This window comes from Salmo trutta, chromosome 12 (genome assembly GCF_901001165.1).
Source record: "Salmo trutta chromosome 12, fSalTru1.1, whole genome shotgun sequence".
Lineage (NCBI taxonomy): Eukaryota > Metazoa > Chordata > Actinopteri > Salmoniformes > Salmonidae > Salmo > Salmo trutta.
In genome coordinates, this window is record NC_042968.1 from 76247291 (window position 1) to 76270956 (window position 23666).

The 23666-nt window shown below is 40.2% G+C and overlaps 2 protein-coding genes across 3 annotated transcripts; one reads left to right on the plus strand and one right to left on the minus strand.

Moving 5' to 3' along the window:
* Positions 1–326: 326 nt before the first annotated feature.
* LOC115204190 (prosaposin) lies at positions 327–15371 on the plus strand. 2 transcript variants are annotated; one of them, XM_029769565.1, is made up of 12 exons: positions 327–452; positions 690–745; positions 3865–3939; positions 4563–4688; positions 4787–4906; positions 5056–5136; positions 9374–9557; positions 9709–9851; positions 9944–10024; positions 10756–10866; positions 11294–11364; positions 14927–15371. In XM_029769565.1, the coding sequence occupies exons 1-11, from the start codon at positions 398–400 to the stop codon at positions 11327–11329; spliced, it is 1068 nt and encodes a 355-aa protein (XP_029625425.1). In that variant the 5' UTR covers positions 327–397; the 3' UTR covers positions 11330–11364; positions 14927–15371. The 2 variants fall into 2 exon arrangements, with proteins under 2 accessions (XP_029625425.1, XP_029625426.1); XM_029769566.1 differs by lacking the exon at positions 3865–3939.
* A 201-nt stretch (positions 15372–15572) lies between these two features.
* On the minus strand, positions 15573–23195 carry mat2aa (methionine adenosyltransferase 2Aa). The gene is made up of 9 exons (XM_029769564.1): positions 22912–23195; positions 20551–20628; positions 20221–20343; positions 19978–20090; positions 19720–19863; positions 19309–19527; positions 17582–17764; positions 17234–17367; positions 15573–17055 (listed from the first exon to the last, which is right to left on the minus strand). Exons 1-9 carry the CDS (start codon positions 23000–23002, stop codon positions 16953–16955), a joined length of 1188 nt encoding a protein of 395 aa, XP_029625424.1. The 5' UTR covers positions 23003–23195; the 3' UTR covers positions 15573–16952.
* Positions 23196–23666: the final 471 nt, after the last annotated feature.

The window sequence follows — 23666 nt, forward strand, 5'->3', positions numbered from 1 at the left end:
GTACGTTTGTTTATCCCATGTGTAACTCTGTGTTGTTGTTTGTGTTGCACTGCTTTACTTTATCTTGGCCAGGTCACAGTTGTAAATGAGAACTTGTTCTCAACTAGCCTACCTGGTTAAATAAAGGTTAAATAAAGGTTAAATAAAGGTTAAATAAAATAAATAAATACTGAAACAAAAGATACAGTTTATATTGAATTGAGACCCTCATTACTTTTGTACAACTCAGTTCCGCAATACAAAAGAGAATAGAAATAGCTTATCACACTTCAACCTGTGGTTTTCTGTCAGGCTCTGATTGGCGAGGGCTTTCTGTGGCAGCTGGCCCCTGTCTATACCCAAGTCCTACATTAAGCGGTTATTCATTTTCCAAGTAGTCTTTGAAAGAGACTGACTTATGATGGCCTCTTTCAAGCTTGCACTCGTTGTCTTAATTTCTTACCAGACCACAGGTATGCTATACAATTGCACACAGTTTTGGTTAATACTATAACATATGAATATGATGTTATAGTATATTTAATTCAATGTACATTATTGACATATACATTCATGTTTTAATTAAACATGTAATTAAAATATATAATCTTGTTCATGAGACATTTAGAACCACAAATGGAAAAAAGTGTTTATGGAGACACATTTTTATAACAGATTTTATTTTTCTTCATATTTGTATCTTTCCACAGCTTTGGCAAGGGTTGTCGGTGGGGATGGAACACAAAACGCCTGGGACAAGCTGAAAGTAAGAACTATTTTTATTTTGAAAACAATGATTCCCCCCTTTAACCCACAAAGTATAGGAATCCCAGTGTATGCAACATTGTGCTGCATACTAACAACCACCTGGCAGGATTCAAAAAGCCAAAAAATATAGAGAAAAAATATTGAAATATTAATGTGTTTTACTAAGAGAAAATGACCAGATAATGTGCTCCATAATCAATATCATTACTACAGTATATGAATCAAATAAAGTATAATTATCAATAGCATTATCAATCAGATTAGTTCCCAGGGGTTCCCCAACTTTTTTCACCCATGATCCCATTTTGATTAATTAATACATTTTTGTGTTCTCACCAAAGGTTATGTAATCAACGGCCAATGTTTATTTAATATTTTAATTGGGGCTATGGCAGTCTATTACAAATCAGTCTGACAATACTTTTGACAGTATTTCAAGTTGAATGAAGTATGTTTTTTCGCAAAAATGTTCATGTATCGAATACAAATCTAGAGTTCAGTGTGTTTCAATTGCATGTTCAACTCTACTGGTAGTTTTGTCACAAAAATTATTGCGTAAAATAGCAAATGTGCCTCCTCTGTGCTTGGCACCTGCGCTCTAGCCAACAACACGTAAATACAGAGCGGGTAGAGTGTACGGGTAGGCTAGTCACATTATGAGATTATTATGGATAACAGCCAGAATATTTGTATTTGTCAAACTGCAGTTAAGCATCGATCATCATGTCACCAGATTAAGACCCTCAATATTTATTGGAAAGGAGCATCAAACTCATCGCCGTGCACGTTCACCACTCTGTGGAATTCATCATAAACTAGTTCATATGTACGTAGTTTAAAAACGGCTGGTTTTCCGAGTAGACCTGGTAGTGGGAGGACCACACAACATGTCATCGCGGGATTCCAAGTTTACTTCCATATGATGGTTATTATATCAATATTTGCACATAAACTCGTTTCCAACGCCTTTTCTCGAATAATTCATTTTACCGACAGAAAAAATCCCACCATGTCAACTAACAAATGATCTGTTGGCATTTATAAAATTGTACCGAAATGTCTTATTTCCATCACAGGTGTCTTGATTTTTTCTCATACAGTATGACTTTACTGGCATAAAAACTGTAGATGGAAACTTTTCTCCCAGTCTGATTTAGTGCCTAGTCTTGTCTTCTCTGTTCAGTGGGGGTAGGTGCCGTTTAAAATGAGGGAGGATAATTGTATATTTTATGAGCATGGCCTTATTTCTATTAGAGCATATTGGATGACTGTCATTAATTTTCCATTCACCCAGCTCAATGTAACATCTATAGGTTTAGGCTACTATATGATACTCAAAATGTCCCTGTTCCCATCATGAGGTTGCTACAACCTAGCCTATGAATGAAAGTTTATAATGTAGGTGCACAGGTTGAGATAACTGAGTAATCAAGGTGACAGACAGTGACACATTCAATACTGCCTTGCACACTCTTGCTTGCATCTAGCTGATCTAGGATGTAATCATTAGTCCAACAGATGCAAATGAGAGTTTCTATTGGAAAAATTCAGGTATGTTTATCCCCGTTTCGTTCCATTTGCTTCCGTTTAAGAAACGTTTTTCAACAGAATGGTGGAATGAATACACCCCTGATCACACGCATTCACAGTTGACTTTCATAGCAGCCACATAAAAACAGCATGATCACTTTGCTCCTTGTATATATAATTCCTTCTCGCAACTCTCTCCTCCTCTCACTTTTTTCCTTCGCTTGTGGACTTCAGTGCACAACACATCAGCTATCTGTGACCAGGCGAAAAAAAGTCAAACCTTCATATCATGACTGTTAACCATGATTGTCACCTCATAGTCAACATACACAACATGACCAAAAGTATGTGGACACCTGCTCGCCGAGCATCTCATTCCAAAATCATGGGCATTAATATGAAGTTGGTCCCCCTTTGCTGCTATAGCAGCCTCCACACTTCTGCGAAGGCTTTCCACGAGATGTTGGAACATTGCTGCAGGGACTTGCTTCCACTCAGCCACAGAACATTACTGAGGTCGGGCAATGAGGTTGGAATCTGTGCAGTCAAGTTATTCCACACCAATCTCTACAAACCATTTCTGTATGGACCTCGCTTTGTGCACGGGGACAATGTCATGCTGAAACAGGAAAGGGCCTTCCCCAAACTGTTGCCACAAAGTTGGAAGCACAGAATCGTCTAGAATGTCATTGTATGCTGTAGAGTTAAGATTTCCCTTCCCTGGAACTAAGGGGCTTAGCCCGAACCATGAAAAACAGCCCCAGACCATTATTCCTCCTCCACTAAACTTTACAGTTGGCACTATGCATTGGGGCAGGTAGCGTTCTCTTGGCATTCACCAAACTCAGATTTGTCCGTTGGACTGCCAGATGGTGAAGTGTGATTCATCACTCCAGAGAACGAGTTTCCACTGCTCCAGAGTCCAATGGCGGTGAGCTTTACACCACTCCAGGACGTCCTCCGGAAGTTGTCATAATTACTGTGTACGTCTATGGAAGGGGGTGAGAACCAAGAGCCTCCTAGCTTTTTTATTAAAGTCAATGTACCCAGAGGAGGACAGAAGCCAGCTGTCCTCCGGCTACACCATGGTGCTACCCTACAGAGTGCTGCTGTGGCTACTGTAGACCTTCATTACAAAACACTGTGTTTTAATCAATTATTTGCTGACGTGAATATATTTAGAATTGTTTTATCTAAAAAGGATAACTTTTTAAATGTTTCATTATTTTTATTTTTATGAAATTCACTGAGGAGGATGGTCCTCCCCTTCCTCCTATGAGGAGCCTCCACTGACTCTGTTCTAATGAAGCTTGTGGGCATTGTATAGGGAAACAGAAGACACATACATGTTCTTGAGAATGTTATCTTTCAGTGATGGGGTCATAATATTTTGTGTCTTAATAAGAACCGAGCCAATTTCACTTCTGTTTTCTTTAAAACAGGTTTTCAGTCTATAGACTATAGAAGCAGGTATAAAAGACCGGAGACATGTTTTGCAAAACAAAAGAACATTTCATAGAAATCCAGCACTGCTTTTCAGGGAGTACCTTCAGGAATAATTCTTCTCTTTCCCTCTCCTCCTCTCAGAAAGGGGACAGCTGCCAGGACTGTACCCAAATAATTGAACTCCTTAAAGACCTTATCTCCAACCCGGACATACAGGTGAATGCATCGACAGAACATGCACCCCTGAACCATACATACCATACATTTGAATCAGTCATAATAACACCCAGAAACATATAACCATCACATCAGTACTACTTGTATGTGCATATGATGCTCGTTCACCTGGGTCCGTTTTTCTTCCTATTTGTTGCTGCAGATAAAGCATTCAGGTTTCTTTTCCGCACACAATGAGAAACAACAGACACTTTCAGTTCCTGAAATGGTTTTCACCTGTTTTTTCCCACAAACCCTCACTCAACATAAGTGGTACAGTTTGTGTTTCTGTTCTGCGTTGCTGTTTTGGAGAGTTAGAAAGCCACTTCCTCTTTTCTATATAAAAGTAACTATAAAAGCAGTTCACAGTGTATTTCTGACTTCTAAGTTCCCCTTTCCTCTGAGGCTGGTCAGGCACTTCGGTCTGTGTAATCTCACCCCTGAATAGTTCATTCTTCTTAAACACAGTCAGTGGCCCAACATACCAGTGGTATGCAAAAATAAATGTACTTTACTGTAGCTTTTAATACATTCTCTAATATGTCTTAATGATTGTAAAACATAATTTCCTTAATGTGACACAAAATGATTTCAACTGATGCCTCCCACTCCTCCATCCCCAGGCCGAGATCAGGGGCGAATTGGAGAAACTATGTGACCTCATGCCAGGCCCTGCGTCCCCCAAACTGTGCCGGGAGCAAGTGGATAAGAACCTCCCCCTGGTCATCACCTTCTTGACCAGCTTCTTCGTAAGTGCTGGCGGGAGGTTGAGAAAGATCCTGGTTTGTTATTTTTGATATAATTCTGACTGAATGAGCGTGAATTGAGCCTCTCTCCTCTCCCACAGAAACCCACTGAGGTGTGTACCGTGTTGGGACTGTGTGGCTCCCAGTCAGACAGCCAGCAGCAGAGCCTGCTGACCGATCACATTCAAGAGGGTCTGAAGTCAGCCATGACAATGTCAAAGGTGAGACAGAAAGAACAGGACTAATGCTCTCTCTCTCTGACCTCTACTCTGCGTCCCGCTGACTGTTTTTGTTTGTCTGCACCTGACTGTTTGTCTGTCTTTATCTTGTTCTCGTTCTCCCTCTGTTTTCTTTCTGTTTTGTCTACCAGGTGCAGTTCTCGCCAGAATGTACCTTCTGCATATATCTTATCAAGTCCCTGGAGAGTATGCTGCCGAAAATAAGGACTGAGGTAAGGCATGCCATAGAAATAGAATTAGTGCAGGGATCATCAACTAGATTCAGCCACGGGACGATTATTTTCTTGAGCAGATGGTCAGGGGGGCCGTAACATAATTTCAAATAATTTGTAGAAGGCAAATTGACGGCAAGAAGCCCAAACAGATATAATGTTTTACTAAAACATAATAATTTCAAACCTTGTTTACATTTGTATATGCTCAGGTTTCTCTCTGTATGCGTGGGAATAGGCCTACTTGGGAATAGGCCTACCTGGGAACAGATTTCTTAAATTAAAATCACTTGGAGCTGATATCCTGGTGTTTTTACAGTTTTTTATGTCCAAAAAAATCAAAACACCCGCGGTCACCAGTTGGGGAACCCTGCCATAGGGATTCTATTTGTTTAAAAGGCATGCACACAGGAACACACACACCCCAGCTGTTGTTCATATCTTGAAAATACTGTTATTCAATCGAGGTGTTGCCTGTGTTAGTGTTCTTTTTTTTTCAATCACTTTGGCACATTTTTCAGATGTAAGTTGTATATTTTCAAAACTCTTAGAACAAAACTCTAAACTGATAACACTTGTAATGCCCCTATCTTATGTTCAGAACCTTTGATTATGTATTCATAGAGGTTTCACACACCTTTCACCCCTGACTCATTCATGCAAAATTAATGAAATACCATGAGTACATTTAATTTAGTCACCAATATATCAGATAATGACAGGCTCACCATTTAGTCATTTTAACTACCATTTAGTCCAATACCAAAAAATACAAGACACGCATTTCAAAACTATTCTTTTTGAAGTGCTGAATAGAAAGAATAGCAGATGGTAAATATCATTTTCCATACAGTATTTGACTATAACTTGCAAAAATATATATAATTTGTATCCAATGGCAGATTGTGAGCATTTGGAGAAATATGTCTATCAGTTTTAAATTGTATTATTCTTATACAGTAAATAGGTAGGACAAATCATCAGAAATTGGGGTATTGGAAAGGAGTTGGCTACTGTAAAAACGTAGCACGGTGTTGTATGTCATTTCTGCCCCATGCTACATTTTACAAGATCACCTTTTCTACGGGTGTCACGTTGGTTGAAAGGAGAGGACCAAGGTGCAGCGTGGTGAGCGTACATATTATTTTTATTAGAAAAGACGCCGAACAAAACAATAAACACTACCCAACAAACCGTGAAGCTAAAGGCTAATTGCCATAAACAAAGTCAACTTCCCACAACACAAGGAGGGAAAATGGCAACCTAAGTATGGTTCGCAATCAGAGACAACGATAGACAGCTGTCCCTGATTGAGAACCATACCCGGCCAAAAGATAGAAAATAAAGAACATAGAAAAAGGAACATAGTCACACCCTGGCCTACCCAAAATAGAGAATAAAAAAACCTCTCTATGGCCAGGGCGTGACAACGGGACTTGTCAAATGATACAGTATCGCCTGTCTGCTTGAAATTCATCAGCTTACAGTGTATCAATGAAATTCAGATAATGAGTGAACTATATTGTTATATATAACACAGGTATTTCATCAGATCATTGTACAGTACACTATCGTTCCAAATGGTAGCACATAGAGTGACTCTTTCCACTTCCTATTGAAGCACACTGGCACATACATATATGATTTGGTTTACCTTCCATCATAAATTGATTTCAGATTGATACATTTATGAGGCAAACATATATACATTTACTGTGTTCAGCAGTTATCAAACTATACTGTATATGCTAACTACAAGCACTGCATAATTTTGGTTCAGTAGTTATCAGTTTTGAACAGTTTGATTAAGTGATTGTCTGATTATTTGTATTGTTAACAACAAATAAGAACATCAAATCAAAAGTCAAGTGAATGTTGCATTTTGAAAAGCAGATACTTAGGTTGATTATGCATCCAAATTGAAAGAGTGATTTGGTGCAATGAACAAGTGACTTTGTGAATTTATTTGTAGTACTCAGTCAATTACAAATGTGCTTAGAGTTTTAAAAACATTAGCCATTTTGATGATTTTTGTGTTTAGTATTGTGAAAATGTAACACATACTTGTGAAAATTGTACCAAAGTGATTTAAAAAAAATAATAATACAGTTTTTTGTATTATGGTGAATTTGTGGTGAATTTTCAAAACTCTTTGTACAAAACTCCATACTAGTAACACTTGTAAATTACAGTACATTACACTGTTTTCATATTAGGTACACTATCCCATGTGTGATCAAAGGTGTGATCATTGAATACAGCTTTCAAAATGTAATCAAATGAAAGAAATGAAAGAAACAATGTTTAGCAGGCACTAATTTGCATCAGGCCTGTCTTGAGCATTGTGACATAGATTCTCATCGAAATCAAAGTAAATATCCTTATTGTTCATGCACCTGGGAATAACCTTCTAGCATTGCAAATCAAAGTCTGATTTAGGTCTGGTTTGAAATCATTGCATGCCTCATCCATGGCCTGAAGGAGGGTGGTACGCTTATAGGATGGCAATCTTCCACCTGTATTGTAATCATGTATTGTATTTTACAGTATTGTATTGTACTTCTGTATTGTATTGGTCCTGTACGTGGCTCAGTTCATAAGAACACGGCACTAGCAACACCAGAGTTGTGGGTTTGATTTCCACTGGGGTCACATACCAAAATGTGTAGACTGTTGTCACTTTGGATTAAAGTATCTGCTACGTAAATGGCAAATATTACAGTACTGGGGGATGCATTTCTTTCTTGTTTTGGACTTTCTGGATTATTTGCATATTGGTATTGTATTGATATTGTATTACTGCACTGTTAGAGTTACAAATACAAGCATTTCACTGCACCTGCTGTAACATCTGCTAATCTGTGGATGCGAACAATAAACTTTGATTTGTTACTTACAGTACATATCTGATCTTGTCAATGTCAGATTGTTTTTTATGTACTGTGAAGTAAAATCTTCATAGTCATCATCATAGTAGTACATTTGAGTATACAGTAAATCATACTTTTTATGTTTCTACTTTACAGACATATATTTTAATTATGTAGTTCTCAAAATCTGTAGTAGACAAACCAGTTGACATGTCAAATGTTTAAGTGATCATTAATTCAGAGCAGTCGGATTAAGTTACAGTAAAATGTATTTTAACAAAAGAGGAGATAATCATATCAATGGTAATGTGAGCATTGCATTGTGAAAGGCAATTACTTTTATATGAACATGTATTGCAATGTGAAATGTATTTCTAGATGATTAAGTTTTATGGAAAGGTGACTGTATGATTTTGTGTGTTGTAATTAGTCATTTGAAAATGTGCTTAGAGTTTTGAAACAACTGCCTTTTTTTTTACTAAGAGTTGTAAAAATTGCAGGTAGATTTTTAGATTTTTTTGCATGTACATTGATTTTATGCTACACAAATGTAAATAACATGACATTTTTCTAAACTAATCCAATCTGTTAGTAGTTGGATTTATTGCACCCATTGCTGAGATGGTTGTTCCAGTTTAGATAGTTTAGGTAGTCTACATTTTTTCGAGCCCTACCTTGGCAGTCATTCTAAATGCAGGTTGCAGGTAAAAGTAAACATTGTTGGATATCCTCAATCTGGCTGGAATTCAATAGGATTTACACATAACTTTGCAAGCCAGCATAATGTGATGTAGCCAGTTTATAAGCTAGTAAACTGTTAGAGTAATATTCAAATTCCAAAATACACGGTATCAGTGAACACCACTGAGTTAGTGTAACAATTTAATGCCACTGGTGTTAGAAACTATCAGTTGGAACACACTAAAAAGTGTTGTCGTCACCCAATATAGTGTTCAATACCTACATCGCTGGTGTTAGGAAATATACACTGTAACACTGTTAAAAGGGCAACACTTTGAAAAGTCTTTATAAAAATACATTCTGGTGGTTCTCATCTAAACACTTAAAAAGCATTCAATTGTACACCCACAGTGTTAAGTTTACCAATCAGAGTCTGTTGTGCACTAACACACATATTTATATTTCAGCAGACATTTGTATCCAAAGCAACTAGGGTTAAGTTGCCTTGCTCAAGGGCACATTGACAGATGTTTCACCTAGTCAGCTTGGGGATTTGAACCAACAACCTTTTGGTTACTGGCCTAACACTCTTAACCGCTAGGCTACCTGCCACCCTACATGTGTGTGCGTGTACGCACACACAAACAATCCTTTTCCCAATGCCCTGTATCTGTTTCCCCTCCCAGATGGCTGTGATTGATCTGCTGGGGAAGGTGTGTGGTTTTCTACCCATGTCCTACAGGAAGCAGTGTGAGAACCTGATAGAGAAGTATGGTAAGATGCTGATGGACATGCTCCTGACCTACGCCACCCCTGAGGCCATATGCACCCTTGTCGAAGCCTGTCATGGCATGGATACGCCTGTCCTGGGTGAGTTCATTGTTCATCCCTCCTGCCCTGCTTTGCACCACCACCATATAAGCAATTTTCTCTGCATCATTTCCTCTTCTATATAATCCTCTGTTTTGAAATGTCTCTCTATTATTTCCCTCTCTCCTCTCCCTCTTTCTCTCCCTCTCAGAGAGTGCTCCTCTGTCTGACTGTGACTCCTGTCTGACCCTGGCGGTTCTGACTCGTCTACAGCTGGGCTCCAATGCTTCAGAGCCCCAGACCTCCTCCTTCCTGGCCTCTGTCTGCCAGCTCCACCCCAAGGCCCTGCCCAAGGTCAGCCCTGCCCCCTGGTCTACATCTCCTCTCATCTCACATAGGGGCCTTATAGATGCCTCTGGGCTCATGTCTTATTTCTCTCTTTTCAGTGTGATGGCTTTACCCAGCGTCATGGGCACCAGCTGAAGTGGGTTCTGGGTAAACCAGAGTCTGCCCTTGATGTGTGTGAGGTATGTCATGTTTAGATTCACTCGACTACACACTGTAACATAACATGAAAGTCACTAAGGACCTGGCCCTTTTTTCAATTTTCGCCTAAAATGACATACCCAAATCTAACTGTCTGTAGCTCAGGACCTGAAGCAAGGATATGCATATTCTTGATACCATTTGAAAGGAAACACTTTGAAGTTTGTGGAAATGTGAAATGAATGTAGGAGAATATAACACATTAGATCTTGTAAAAGATAATACAAAGAACAAAACATGCGTTTGTTGTATTTTTTTTGTACCATCATCTTTGAAATGCAAGAGAAAGGTAATAATGTATTATTCCAGCCCAGGCGCTATTTAGATTTTGGCCACTAGTTGGCAGCAGTGTATGTGCAAAGTTTTAGACTGATCAATGAACCATTGCATATCTGTTCAAAATGTTGTATCAAGACTGCCCAAATGTGCCTAATTGGTTTATTAATACATTTTCAAGTTCATAATTGTGCACTCTCCTCAAACAATAGCATGGTATTATTTCACTGTAATAGCTCCTGTGAATTGGACAATGCAGTTAGATTTAGAGGAATTGAAGCTTTCTGCCCATATCAGATATGTTTATATCCTGGGAATTTATTTTGTTACTTACGTTAGCTCAACTGTCCCACGGGGGGACACCGATCCCGTAGAGGTTAATGAATTCAAAATTTCTATGTGGTGGGGATGTACTTTAAGTTTGTTTGTTTCTCAGAGAGTGGGCCTGTGTGGGGGAGTGATAGAGGCAGGAGAACAGGGAGGGGACCCATGCTCTCTGGGCACCAGCTACAGTTGCAGAGACCTCAAGACTGCCCTGGAATGCGGGGTAAGGCCACTGAACACACCAACAAAGTTTTATTTTACCTTTATTTATTTTATCAAGGAGTCCCATTGAGACTAATGTCTCTTAAGACTAAGGGAGCCTTGCATCACACAATCATTAACATTACATTTTAGCAGATGCTCTTATCCAGAGCAACTTACAGTAGTGAATACAGTTCATACATTTAATTTCATGCATTTTTTTAAATGTGTATTTATTTTAAATTGTACTGGCCCCCCGTGGGAATTGAACCCACAACCCTGGTGTTGCACACACCATGCTCTACCAACTGAGCCATAGGGAAGGCTGTGGCAAGCACACAAGAAATTACACAATAGGAAATACATCAAGAAAATACAAAAAAGTATAGTACACATTTCATAACAGAACAAAGGTATTTAAATCTTTGCATGCAATTTGTCTTTTAAAGATGGTGTCAATCTGCCAGAAGTTTGCGTGGAAGTAAGAACCTCTGCCCAGCACCTACTCTCAAAGTGGACGGTAAGTTGACTCTTGATGTAAATACAGCGCCTATAAAAAGTATTCACCCACCTTGGATTTTTCCCCATTTGTTGCTTTACAAAGTGGGATTGAAATGGATTTAACTATGACATTTGGTCATTGATCTACACAAAATACTCCATAATGTCAAGGTGAAAAAAAATCCTGTACATTTTTACAAATGTACGCAAATTAAATAACTAAAATACAGTTGATGCATAAGTATTCATCCCCTTTGTTTTGGCAAGCCTACATTAGTTCAGGAGTACAAATTGGCCTAACAAATCACATGAATTAATAGGGGTTGACATGACTTTTGAATGACAACCCACTGGACACACACACTGATTTAATCATTGTTGTTTCAACGAAATTTGTCAACATATTGTGACATAGAATCAACATGGAAATACATTGGATTTGAAAAGGGTCATCAACCAGTAAGGGAGAGGGGTAAATTGAGGGAAAGGGTAAGTTAAGCCACCCCTTGTTTCTAAGAAACCAAATTATACAAAATGTATAATTTGACAAAATATTTAGGAAGAGATCATCTTTCATACAGTATTATCATTCATCCATGGTTGAATGGATCTTTGGAAGTTTAGAAGTAGTTAGTGATATTAATAATACACTTTTACCTTTGGATATTTTATTTTTAATGACGGACGGTGGGTTGATCTACAAGTTAGTAATATGTTGGATTTATGTCTCCATCTCAACCAAAATTCTAAGTTGAAGAATAGGAATAAATCAAATAAAACTATATTTGAAGTGCATTTAAGTTGGATTTGATTTAGTGATATTCATTAACTGAGAGATGTAAATCCAACATATCAATCATTATTTTGTAGAGAAACTGGATATTGAATTGTGAACACAACCACATATCAACATTTGAAAGAGATATCTTCTGCTTGGATAGTGTAGACATACAGTACCAGTCAAAAATCTGGACACATCTACTCATTCAAGGGTTTTTCTTTATTTTACTATTTTCTACTTTGTACTTTGAAATAACACATATGGAATCATGTAGTAACCCAAAAAGTGTTAAACAAATCAAAATATATTTTATATTCTTCTAAGTAGCCACCCTTTTGCGTTGATGACAGCTTTGCACACTCTTTGCATTCAAACATACCATTTTACTATCAACATTGAAACAAGGTCAAATAAAATATGTCAAATATGAAATTCAACATACACTGAACAAAAATATCAACGCAACATGCAACCATTTCTAAGATTTTACTGAGTTACAGTTCATATAAGGAAATCAGTCAATTTAAATTAATTCATTAGGCCCTAATCTATGGATTTCACATGACTGGGAATAAAGATATGCATCTGTTGGTCACGGATACCTTAAAAGTTACGGGCGTGGATCAGACAACCAGTCAGTATCTGGAGTGACCACCATTTACCTCATACAGCGCGACACATCTCCTACACATAGAGTTGATCAGGCTGTTGATTGTGGGCTGTGGAATGTTGTCCCACTCCTCTTCCATGGCTGTGCGAAGAAGCTGGATATTGGCAGGAACTGGAACACGCTGTAGTACACGTCAATCCAGAGCATCCAAAACATGCTCAATGGGTAACGTGGAAGAACTAGGACATGTTCAACTTCCAGGACATGTATACAGATTCTTGCGAAATGGGGCTGTGCATTATCATGCTGAAACATGAGGTGATGGAGCTGGATGAATGGCACGACAATGGGCCTCAGGATCTCGTCACAGTATCTCTGTGCATTAAATCGCCATCGATAAAATGCAATTATGTTTGTTGTCCATGCCTGCCCATACCATAACCCCACCTCCATCAGGGGGCATTCTGTTCACAACGTTGACATCAGCAAACTGCTCGCCCACGACGCCATACATGTGGTCTGCATTTGTTTACATTTTAGAGTGCACATTTTAGAGTGGCCTTTTATTGTCCCCAGCACAAGGTGCACCTGTGTAATGATCATGCTTTTTAATCAGATTATTGATATGCCACACCTGTCAAGTGGATGGATTATCTTGGCAAAAGAGAAATGTTCACTAGCAGGGATAGAAACAAATGTGTGCAAAAAAATGCTTTTAATACGTATGGAAAGTTTCTGGGATCTTTAATTTCACCTCATTTATTTTTTTTATTTCACCTTTATTTAACCAGGTAGGCTAGTTGAGAATAAGTTCTCATTATTACAATTAAATCCATTTTAATCCCACATTTTAACACACAGGGTCGGTTTAATGCAAGGGTTTACAGGAGCCCGCTCTCAATGTTCAAAATAGACCAGAGAACATAATGTAGCCACAGAGAATAACGGTGGATTAAATGTTATCACAGTACATACAGGTAACTGCCAAAATAAAGGAAACACCAACATAAAGTGTCTTAATAGGGTGTTGGGCCACCACGAGCTACCAGAACAGCTTCAATCCACCTTGGCATAGATCCTACAAGTGGACCTAAACCATGCCAGGAAAATGCACCCTACACGCCATACCATATACTTTGTATCCCTAATTTCGTCAAGTGTTTTCTCTATTTTGGCAGTTACAGGTATGCCTTACAATTTGTGCAGCATGCTCCCCAAAATATAGAACAGTTTGTTGCATTGTGGCCATAGACATATTTTTCATAGAAGGGTTTTGAAACCTCTTACCCTATAAATTTGACTGTTAAACTCATGGCTACACTATAAATGGCTGCCAGTCCTGATTTGAATGGAACAGCCATCTATGGATTATATTTGTATTGTTGGCTGTTAATTTGCCTTTTGCAAATTAAAAAAAAAACAATCGCAGGAAAAACATAGTTTGGAAAGCAAATGCCTACTGCTGAAAAGAGAAGACTAATCTGTTTGTAGAATATTTGTTTTGTTGTTGAGCGAACAGTATCACTGTTTATCAAAGTAGTTTATCATGAGATATGCTGTTGCCACGAACAGCGGATCGGCCATCACCGGTGAGTACTAGCCTAGGCTTCTTCTTCATCATTGGGTGAGTCAGTGTGCAATTTATTTAGTAGCCAACTGTAGCCTATAATATACTGCAGGTGTTGGTATTGTTTTGTATACTAATATTGTAGGCTACATTGAATCTGTGTGTCGCTTCATTGGCCACAAGGCCAGATTATTTTTATTGATACATTTGTCACTGTCAGAGTAGCCACTCACAGTCATTTGCTTGGCATTAATAGAGATTCTGCTAATGTTATGTAGAATTGCATGAAAAGGCGCATTTTCCAGACCCTGCAAAAAAAAAATGGAAATCTACTCAACTGTAGCCTATGCATTATTACAAAGAGGCTTTTTCTTCAAGGTTACATTTATCACACAACGAATTGCAATTTTGTGTACGGAATGGGTTTACAAAACATTAGGATGTGTCAGGAAGGGGGGTTATAAAAAACAAAGACACGGGGCCTATGATTTATTAAACCGATCCTAGTAACACAAATGAATACATTTTATGATAGGCAAGCTATTTAGGTTTCAGATGAACTGGTTGTCACACACACAAACGACTCGGCTTTTAAATAAATGTTGCGCCCACTCTCTTTTCAGATTGATAATCCAAGACTGAGTCTGAGGCCTTTGCTACAATGGAAGATCCCAAAGCTTTCAACATCAAATTACAAATATGCTATTTACTGTGTCAATATTGTTCTATATGATAACACTTTCACACATGAACATCGCACTGAATATTTTGCCAATGATATGATTTTATAAAACTCTTCTGTACTTTTATTTGCGGGCAGCACAACAGTCAGTATGACTAATCAATGCATTCCTGCGGGCTAGGGATTAAGAGAACATGATAGACATTGAAACTATTTAGAGACATTATATTAGCAGTAAAGGTGGTCTACAAAGCTAAATGTACTAGGAAAATGATCAGATTACCTTGCTTGTGAATGTTGTTTGTGTTCTTCATGCTCATTCTTTTATGGTTACTGACATTATCAAAATGAAATCACGCAATAAATAAAATAACTTTTCCCATTGACTGACTCTTTCATGTAAATAATTTCTACAAACAGGAGCAATGGTGTAGTGAAATTCCAAACATTGTACATTACATTGTGTCCTCATTAGGGACACGATAGTCTACCTCTCCCAATTAATGTATTTCTGTTTCAGTACCCATGGAGGTTAGTGCTGCAAGAGTTGCATATTGAGAATTAAAAAAGGAATTACGTACAGAACATCAGGGTAGACTTTTATTCAAAAGTTTCACATGGGAGCATTTCAAGTCTTTCGGAAATGGAACATTTGAGCCGAGGGGATGTAAGCATCAAGAGAGGATCACATGTGAGGGGTTGGAGATGGTAGCAGGAGCAGGCAGGGTGTGTGGGGAGGTAAAAACATAAAAAAGGCACTTTTACACCTTCAGTAACCAGACTGCGCCTCACCACCAAAAATAAAAAAATAGATTTAAAAAGAATGTACAGAATGCAAATGATGCAGTCCGCACACACCCAACAGAGAGAGCATTGTAAACGAGGCCGGTTTCTCTGTACAACACCCGCCAGACTTTTGCTTCTATCAGTGGGCATGTGGGGGGGGGGGGGTAAAATACTTCTGCGAAGTCAGTCATCTCCCAAACCCTTGTCGCCAAAATAGAAATAACACTGGCCAATGCTTAGAGCACCACCTAGTGGCTGCAACCCAAAGTTTTTCAGTGGACCACTTTAGGAACCAGAGGGTAAAACAATGCTCTAATGATTTTTAATTGTTGTTTATTTTTTAAGTTAACCTTCCTCACTTGTCAGCATCCATGTTAAAAGGTCCCTAAAGGCAGTCAAAAATGAAGCACGTACATTAGTTTTCAAGTATTGAGTTATCAAAATGGTGAAGAGAGCCCATCGGGAGCAGACTGAAGCAGAGTTTCTCTAGCGACACCCAGTGGTCACTGTCTAGAGGGGAAGTGCCTTGCCTTTACCTTAGTCTATCAGAAAAGGACAAACAGAACATTCTAGAACTTTCACATGTAATCTTAATTTGACAAAGGATGTGACAGAGAGAATAGAGATAAAACGTACATCCCAACAGAACCAGAGTTCATTAGAAGCTTCTGACTTCTCTGTAACACGTCAGAAAACATGGTCTGAAGGGATGACTGTTCCAAACAAGGTACTATCGTTAAGAAAACTCGAGTTATGTAGTTCCACTTTGACAAATGGGTTTTTGGTTACATCTGACAAATGGCAAAAACTTTACTTTTAATCGTAAATACTTAAGGGGACAATATTTACATCCTAATTACCTATTGCAACTCCTAGCACTCTTCAGCCCTAAAATGTGCCATAAGTTATTTCTCCAACCAGAGAAACATTGGGTGGGGGATAGGTACAGAAACAGGAGGGAGAAGAGAGAAAATACATTTCTGTGAAAATAAAACAACTGTCAGAGGGAAAGACAGGAAGTGGATTTCAGGGGGTGTGCAAGCAATTGCAGATGGGTAGAGGGGACAGGAGTGTAAAATGTTTCCTTTAGGGATGAGAGTTTGAGGGTGATTGTGGACATTCGTCCCTCCCAGAGCTTGTAGGTTTTTCTGTAGTACACCCATAGCTCAGGGTGAGGGGGTTCAGTATTTGAGCTTTTTGGGGACCTCCCAGGGGAAGGCCTCCCGCCCAAAGTGGCCATAGGCAGCGGTCCGCTGGTATATAGGCTTTTTCAAGTCGAGCTCCCTGGAACACAAAGCACAATAGTGTTGAACTGGGTAAATAAATGCACAGATTACTAGAGGGCAAACCAAGCCGTCACCATTCAAATGTAGAACCCCTAGACCCATGAGGACCAGCTCCGACTCTATGGGACCCCTGATAACAAAATATGTTACTGGCAGCCACCATTGTTCCACACTACCTGACAATGACACCAGGGCGGAGGTCAAAGTTCTTCTTGACGATGTCCAGCAGCTCCCTCTCGCTCTTCTGAGAAGTCCCATAGTGGAAGATGGAGATGGATAGGGGATGGGCCACGCCAATGGCATAGGCTACCTGAGGAACCAGCCAGTTCTTATTAACACAGATGATCAAGATTCACATGACAGGTTGTAAAATATACTATCTTTACTTTTCATCTCAATGTTATACATAACAGTTCTAAGTGAATGACTCTTATAGCAAATCAAAACCTGAATGCACAAGCTGAAAACAACCACAGAAGACATAAATCAAATTATTAGGTTGCAGCCATTAGCTCAATCCTGACCTGGACCAGTACGCGCTTGCAGAGCTCAGCCTTCACCAGGGACTTGGCCACCCAGCGGGCAGCGTAGGCTGCAGAGCGGTCCACCTTAGTGTAGTCTTTCCCTGAAAAGGCCCCTCCACCGTGGGCCCCCCAGCCTCCGTAGGTGTCCACAATGATCTTACGTCCGGTCAGGCCAGCATCACCCTGTGAGGGGGAGAGTCAGCCAAGGAGCCCAGGACAGCCTTGGAAATGTCTCTCGTGTTGACAAGACCAAAATGTCTAACTTCTTTGGGACAAGGAGCAGTATTTTCACATTCGGATGAAAAGCGTGCCCAGTGTAAACTGCCTGCTACTCAGGCCCAGAAGCTAATATATGCATATTATTAGTAGATTTGGATAGAAAACACTGAAGTTTCTAAAACTGTTTGAATGATGTCTGAGTATAACAGAACTCATATGGCAGGCAAAAACCAGAGAGAAAAATCCAGCCAGGAAGTGGGACATCTGAGGTTTGTAGTTCTGCAAGTGATTGCCTATCCAATATACAGTGTCTGTGGGTCATATTGCACTTTCTAAGGCTTCCACTAGATGTCAACAGTCTTTAGAACGTTGTTTCAGGCTTCTACTGTGAATGGGGAGAGAATAAGAGCTATTGGAATCAGGTGTCTGGAAAAATGGCATGAGCTCAGTCATGCGCGCAGCCGTGAGAGCGAGCCGAGATCCTTTTCATTTCTTAAGACAAAGGAACTGTCTGGTTGGAATATTATTGAAGATTTATGATAAAAACATCCTAAAGATTGATTCTATACATTGTTTGACATGTTTCTACGATCTATAATATACTTTTTTTTTTTTTTTTTTACTATGTCTGCTCGTGCATTTGGAATAGTGAACTGAACGCGCGAACAAAAAGGAGGTATTTGGACATAAATATCGACTTTATCGTAACAAAACAAACATTTATTGTGAAACTAGGATTCCTGGGAGTGCATTCCGATGATGATCATTAAAGGTAAGTGAATATTTATAATGCTATTTCTGACTTCTGTTGACTCCACAACATGGCGGGTATCTGTATGGCTTGTTTTGGTGTCTGAGCGCTGTACTCAGATTATTGCATGGTGTGCTTTTTCCGTAAAGCTTTTTTGAAATCTGACACAGCGGTTGCATTAAGGAGAAGTGTATCTATAATCCTATGCACAACACTTGTATCTTTAATCAACGTTTATGATGAGTATTTCGGTAAAATGATGTGCTCATTCACCAGAAGTTTTGGAGGCAAAACATTTCTGAACATTACGCGCTGTATGTAAAATGGGTTTTTTGGATATAAATATGAACTTTATCGAGCAAAACATACATGTATTGTGTAACATTGAGTCCTTGGAGCGTCATCTGAAGAAGATCGTCAAAGGTTAGTGATTAATTTCAGTTGTATTTCTGGTTTTTGTGACGCCTCGCCTTGCTTGGAAAATGGCTGTTTTTTTCTTGTCTAGCTGCTGTCCTAACAATCTAATGGTATGCTTTCGCCGTAAAGCCTTTTTGAAATCGGACACTGTGGTTGGATTAACGAGAAGTGTATCTTTAAAATGTTGTGTAATACTTGGCTGTTGGCTAGGGGTTCGTCTTTCCTCAACAGGTTAAAAAACAAATCTGACTGACCATGTAGCTACTTGATCACATCTCTCTGGATGGTCATTTTCTAGTCTATTGAGGACAGTGGTGTACAATACATCTCTCAGTCTCACCTGAGGACCTCCGATGACGAAGCGGCCGCTGGGCTGCAGGTGGTAGATGGTGTCGTCATCCAGGTACACGGTGGGCACCACAGCCTTCACAACCTGCTCCTTCAGCGCGTCACGCATCTCATCCAAGCAAATTACTTCATCATGCTGCACGGACACCACGACAGTGTGCACACGCACTGGGAGCATGGCCCCACGGTCCTGCCTGTACTGAACAGTCACCTAGAGAGAGGGAGACGAGGTATGAAATGTCATTCAAAGAGTACACGTCTGACAAGGTACTAGGATACCTGCATGTGATTGGAGTGCATCGGAAAAGCTGGCTTCATTACGAAGATCTGGACAAGGGATTTACATGACTTCATTGCCATATTTGGTGCATGGACGTTCATGGGCTACAGTGCTGAATCTAACCTGAGTTTTGGAGTCTGGCCTCAGCCAGGGGAGGGTTCCGTTGCGGCGCAATTCAGCCATCTTGGCATTGAGCTTGTGGGCGAGGACGATGGTGAGGGGCATACACTCCTCAGTCTCATCAGTGGCATAACCAAACATCAGACCCTGCAACACAAAACACAGTCAAACACTTGGAGCGGGGACAAAAACAAACACTATCATACGGTCAAGGCCCAGTCACTTCCTCACACAAACACTCAAAGACAGGAGCCGTCTAACCTGGTCTCCAGCTCCCACATCCTCCTCTTTGCGGTCCAGGTGAACACCCTGAGCGATGTCAGGGGATTGCTGCTCCAGAGCCACCAGGACATTGCAGGTCTTATAGTCAAAGCCTGTTGGACGGGAATAGTCAAACCTCTGTGTTACTTTCTATACCTACTAAAGCAAACACTGACCTCTTAAAACCATGTTTTCAATGGAAGTGAGCAATTTAATCTAATCAGAGCAAATTCGCCATAATACCCTTGGAGGAGTCGTCATAGCCAATGTACTTGATTGTGTCCCTGACGACCTTCTGGTAATCGACGTTGGCCCTGGAGGTGACCTCCCCTGCCAGCAGGATCATCCCAGTCTTAGCTACAGTCTCTGAAGAAAATGCACACAGAAAGAGAAAGCATGTGAGAGAAAGAAGGGGACAAATGGAAGAAAATCAAGTGAAGGAAAGTGAGTGGGAGTGAGGTAAACATGAGCATTAGCTATTCAGGGTAATAAAAAGGGTGACAGAAGCAGGGTCATGTTAGTGCAACATGGACAAATCTATAGAAATGTTTTTAATGGGTGCTTGATCATTACCACATGCCACTTTGGCATCAGGGTCCTGCTTGAGATGGGCATCAAGCACAGCGTCACTGATCTGGTCACAAATCTTATCTGTCAAACAAGAAGTGGGAGTTATGGGGTGTATCCCGCTTAAAAATATAAAAAAAGACCCAGCTGAACACTTCCCCAGGCAGTTTATCCCTGCAAATGCAAAACCAATGGACCAATATGAGCGACAGCTGCAAAGCACTACAGTAGCCACATTCCTAACCACAGTCCATTCACACCCTGGCTGGCACCCCCCAGCCCTGCAAGGAGGGGGACAGTAATAGGAACCAGTTTCTACAAGACTGTCTCACCACTAGCACCATGTTTGGCTTTTAATTCAAAAGATTATCATATGCACTGAATTGTTACAACATTGACTGCTTGCTTAAAGCAGCTTCTTGTGACAAAAGGTACATAAGGCAACAGGCTGCCCACAGTTGCACTGCAGTCCCTGGAGAAGAGGCCTAGGCCTATATTTAGGGCGGAGGTAAGCCTAGATAATCAGCTGCAATGGAGCCGTCTCCCTCCCCCAAATGTCGAGTGAGCATTGCACTTAAACCTGTACATGAGGACTGTAGCCACAAAACCTGGCTAGCTACTGTAATGCAAACAAAAACATAATAACATGAAACAATTTCAAAGATTTTACTTCATAAGGAAATAAATTCATTCGGCTCTAATCTATGAACTTCACATGACTGGGAATACAGACATGCATCTGTTGGTCACAGATACCTTTAAAAAAAAAAGGTTGGGGCTTGGATCAGAACTCCAGTCAGTATCTGGTGTGACCACCATTTTCCTCATGCAGTTCGACACATCTCCTTTGCAGAGTTGATCAGGCTGTTGATTGTGGCCAGTGGAATATTGTCCCACTCATCAATGGCTGTGCGAAGAAGCTGGATATTGGCGGGAACTGGAATGAGCTGTCATAAACATTGATCCAGAGCATCCCAAACATCCTCAATGCCTGACATGTCTGGTGAGTATGCAGGCCATGGAACAACTGGGACATTTTCAGCTTCCAGGAATCGTGTACACATCCTTGGGACATGGGGCTGTGCATTAACATGCTGAAACATGAGGTGATGGAGGTGGATGAATGGCACGACAATAGACCTCAGGATCTCGTGGCGTTCAAATTGCCATCGATAAAATGCAGTTGTTTGTTGTCGGTAGAGGTGAACAGAATGCCCCACAATGGGGCATTCTGTTCACACCGTTGACATCAGCAAACCGCTCGCCCACACATGTGGTCTGTGGTTGAGGCCAGTTGGACGTACTGACAAACTAAAAAGACATTGGAGGTGGCTTATGGTAGAGAAATTAACATTAAAATTCTCTGGCAACAGCTCTGGTGGACATTCCTGCAGTCAGAATGCCAATTGCACACTCAAACTTGAGACATCTGTGGCATTGTGTTGTGACACAAAACTGCACATTTCAGAGTCGCTTTTTAAATTGTCCCCTGTAATGATCATGCTGTTTAATCATAGTCTTGATATGCCACACCTGACAGATGGATGGATTATCTTGGCAAAGGAGAAATGCTCACTAACGGTGATGTAAACAAATGTGTGCACAACATTTAAGAGAAATAAGCTTGTTGTGCGTATGGAACATTTCTGGGATCTTTTATTTCAGCTCATGAAACAATGGTGATTTGAGGTGAAATTAGTACACCGTGGTCTCATGCTTCAGTCAAATCAAAATAAATCACCGACACAATTGTTACTATACACGCACTGCAATGAACTAAAATACACCACGGCTAGAGAACTCCGCTAACCCAATGACCAGACAACAAAACCGATTGGTCCGCGCTCGCAGCTGCACTACGTCTGGGGCGCATGTCACGTGCACGAGCTCGCAGTCTACTGATGTAATACCGTTGTTCGACTCGCCCAAAATGTGCTAATAAATTCAATGAAAGGAAAAACGACGAATATATAAAAATATGGCATACATATTACGTTTTTCAATAAACGCACCACGTAACACTGGTGGCGACTTGACCATCCAGACAAGTATTTTAGTGTCACACTTTTCTGGATTAGCATTAGCTTCTAGCTAACTAGCACCCGATCCCCGCGTGGCCTGACTGGCTCGTGTTCCCCATTCATAATATCGGCCGACTCAAAGATCAGCAAACGTGAAAAATAGTCAAATAGCTAGCTGACTGAGGCATACGAACAATATGTTGGCTAACGTTTATGCGTGTTCGTAAAAATGACTGGCAGGCATTTGGCAGCACTTTGCTGCTAGTTCGCTGAATCTACCACATAACCTTTCCTAATGTTGGAAAATAGAAACTAGCTAGCTAAAATAAGACAGACGCAAACTCACCTGGGTGTCCTTCTCCAACAGATTCAGAGGTGAACAAAAAGCAGTCTTCATCAATGAGTGAGTTATGGAAACCGTTCAATTGCCCGTTCATTTTAAAGGAATTGTTATTTGCAGAGTATATCTAGCTAAACTCAGTCAACTGTAGTTTACAAAATATGATGTATCTTATACTAAGTATATTGCCCAATTTAAAAACGAGGGTTTCTGTAGACTTGGCTATTTCGCCGGTGTTCTTGAAACAATCTGCTGGCGTTGATATTTATTCTTCAATCGCGTCAGTGAGGGGCGTCCCCGTGTCCTGTCTGTTTAGCCAATTGCCACGTATAGGAGGGGCTGTTGACTGAGGACACGTTCCAGGTAGTATTTTTTCGGGGGGGGGAGTGATCGAGTACACACTGCGCCCACCAAGTAGTACCACGGTGAAGCATGTGTTGATGTATTGTTGTAAGTACCGGTATGTGGAATAGAGGGAAATATTGGTGTATAGGGTTATTGAGTTTGGGGGGGGGGGGGGGTTTAATAGAAGGTCGTAGGTCTCTTTTAATTTTCTTAGTAGTACAGGATAAGTGTGCAAAAACTAAATTCGGTCTTGCACTCCTAAATAAAAAATAAAAAAACTTTGGCAAAGTCTACAAAACGCAGTCCACTCTGTTTGTTACAGATTCTGGTTTTGGAAATAAAAAATTGTATGGAGATCATACATTTGATCGACGGCCTCCCAAGTGGAGCAGCGGTCTAAGGCACTGCATTGCAGT

Bases quoted from the DNA above. Each gene is read 5' to 3' on its own strand.
- LOC115204190 (XM_029769565.1), top strand. From the start codon at position 398: ATGATGGCCTCTTTCAAGCTTGCACTCGTTGTCTTAATTTCTTACCAG. The intron at 3,940-4,562 runs GTGAATGCATCG...CTCCATCCCCAG, and splicing joins TCTCCAACCCGGACATACAG to GCCGAGATCAGGGGCGAATT. The intron at 9,852-9,943 runs GTCAGCCCTGCC...CTCTCTTTTCAG, and splicing joins ACCCCAAGGCCCTGCCCAAG to TGTGATGGCTTTACCCAGCG.
- mat2aa (XM_029769564.1), bottom strand. From the start codon at position 23,002: ATGAACGGGCAATTGAACGGTTTCCATAACTCACTCATTGATGAAGAC. The intron at 17,765-19,308 runs GTGAGACTGAGA...TCCCCCTCACAG, and splicing joins TCGTCATCGGAGGTCCTCAG to GGTGATGCTGGCCTGACCGG. The intron at 17,056-17,233 runs GTAGTGTGGAAC...TTTGTGTTCCAG, and splicing joins CGCCCTGGTGTCATTGTCAG to GGAGCTCGACTTGAAAAAGC.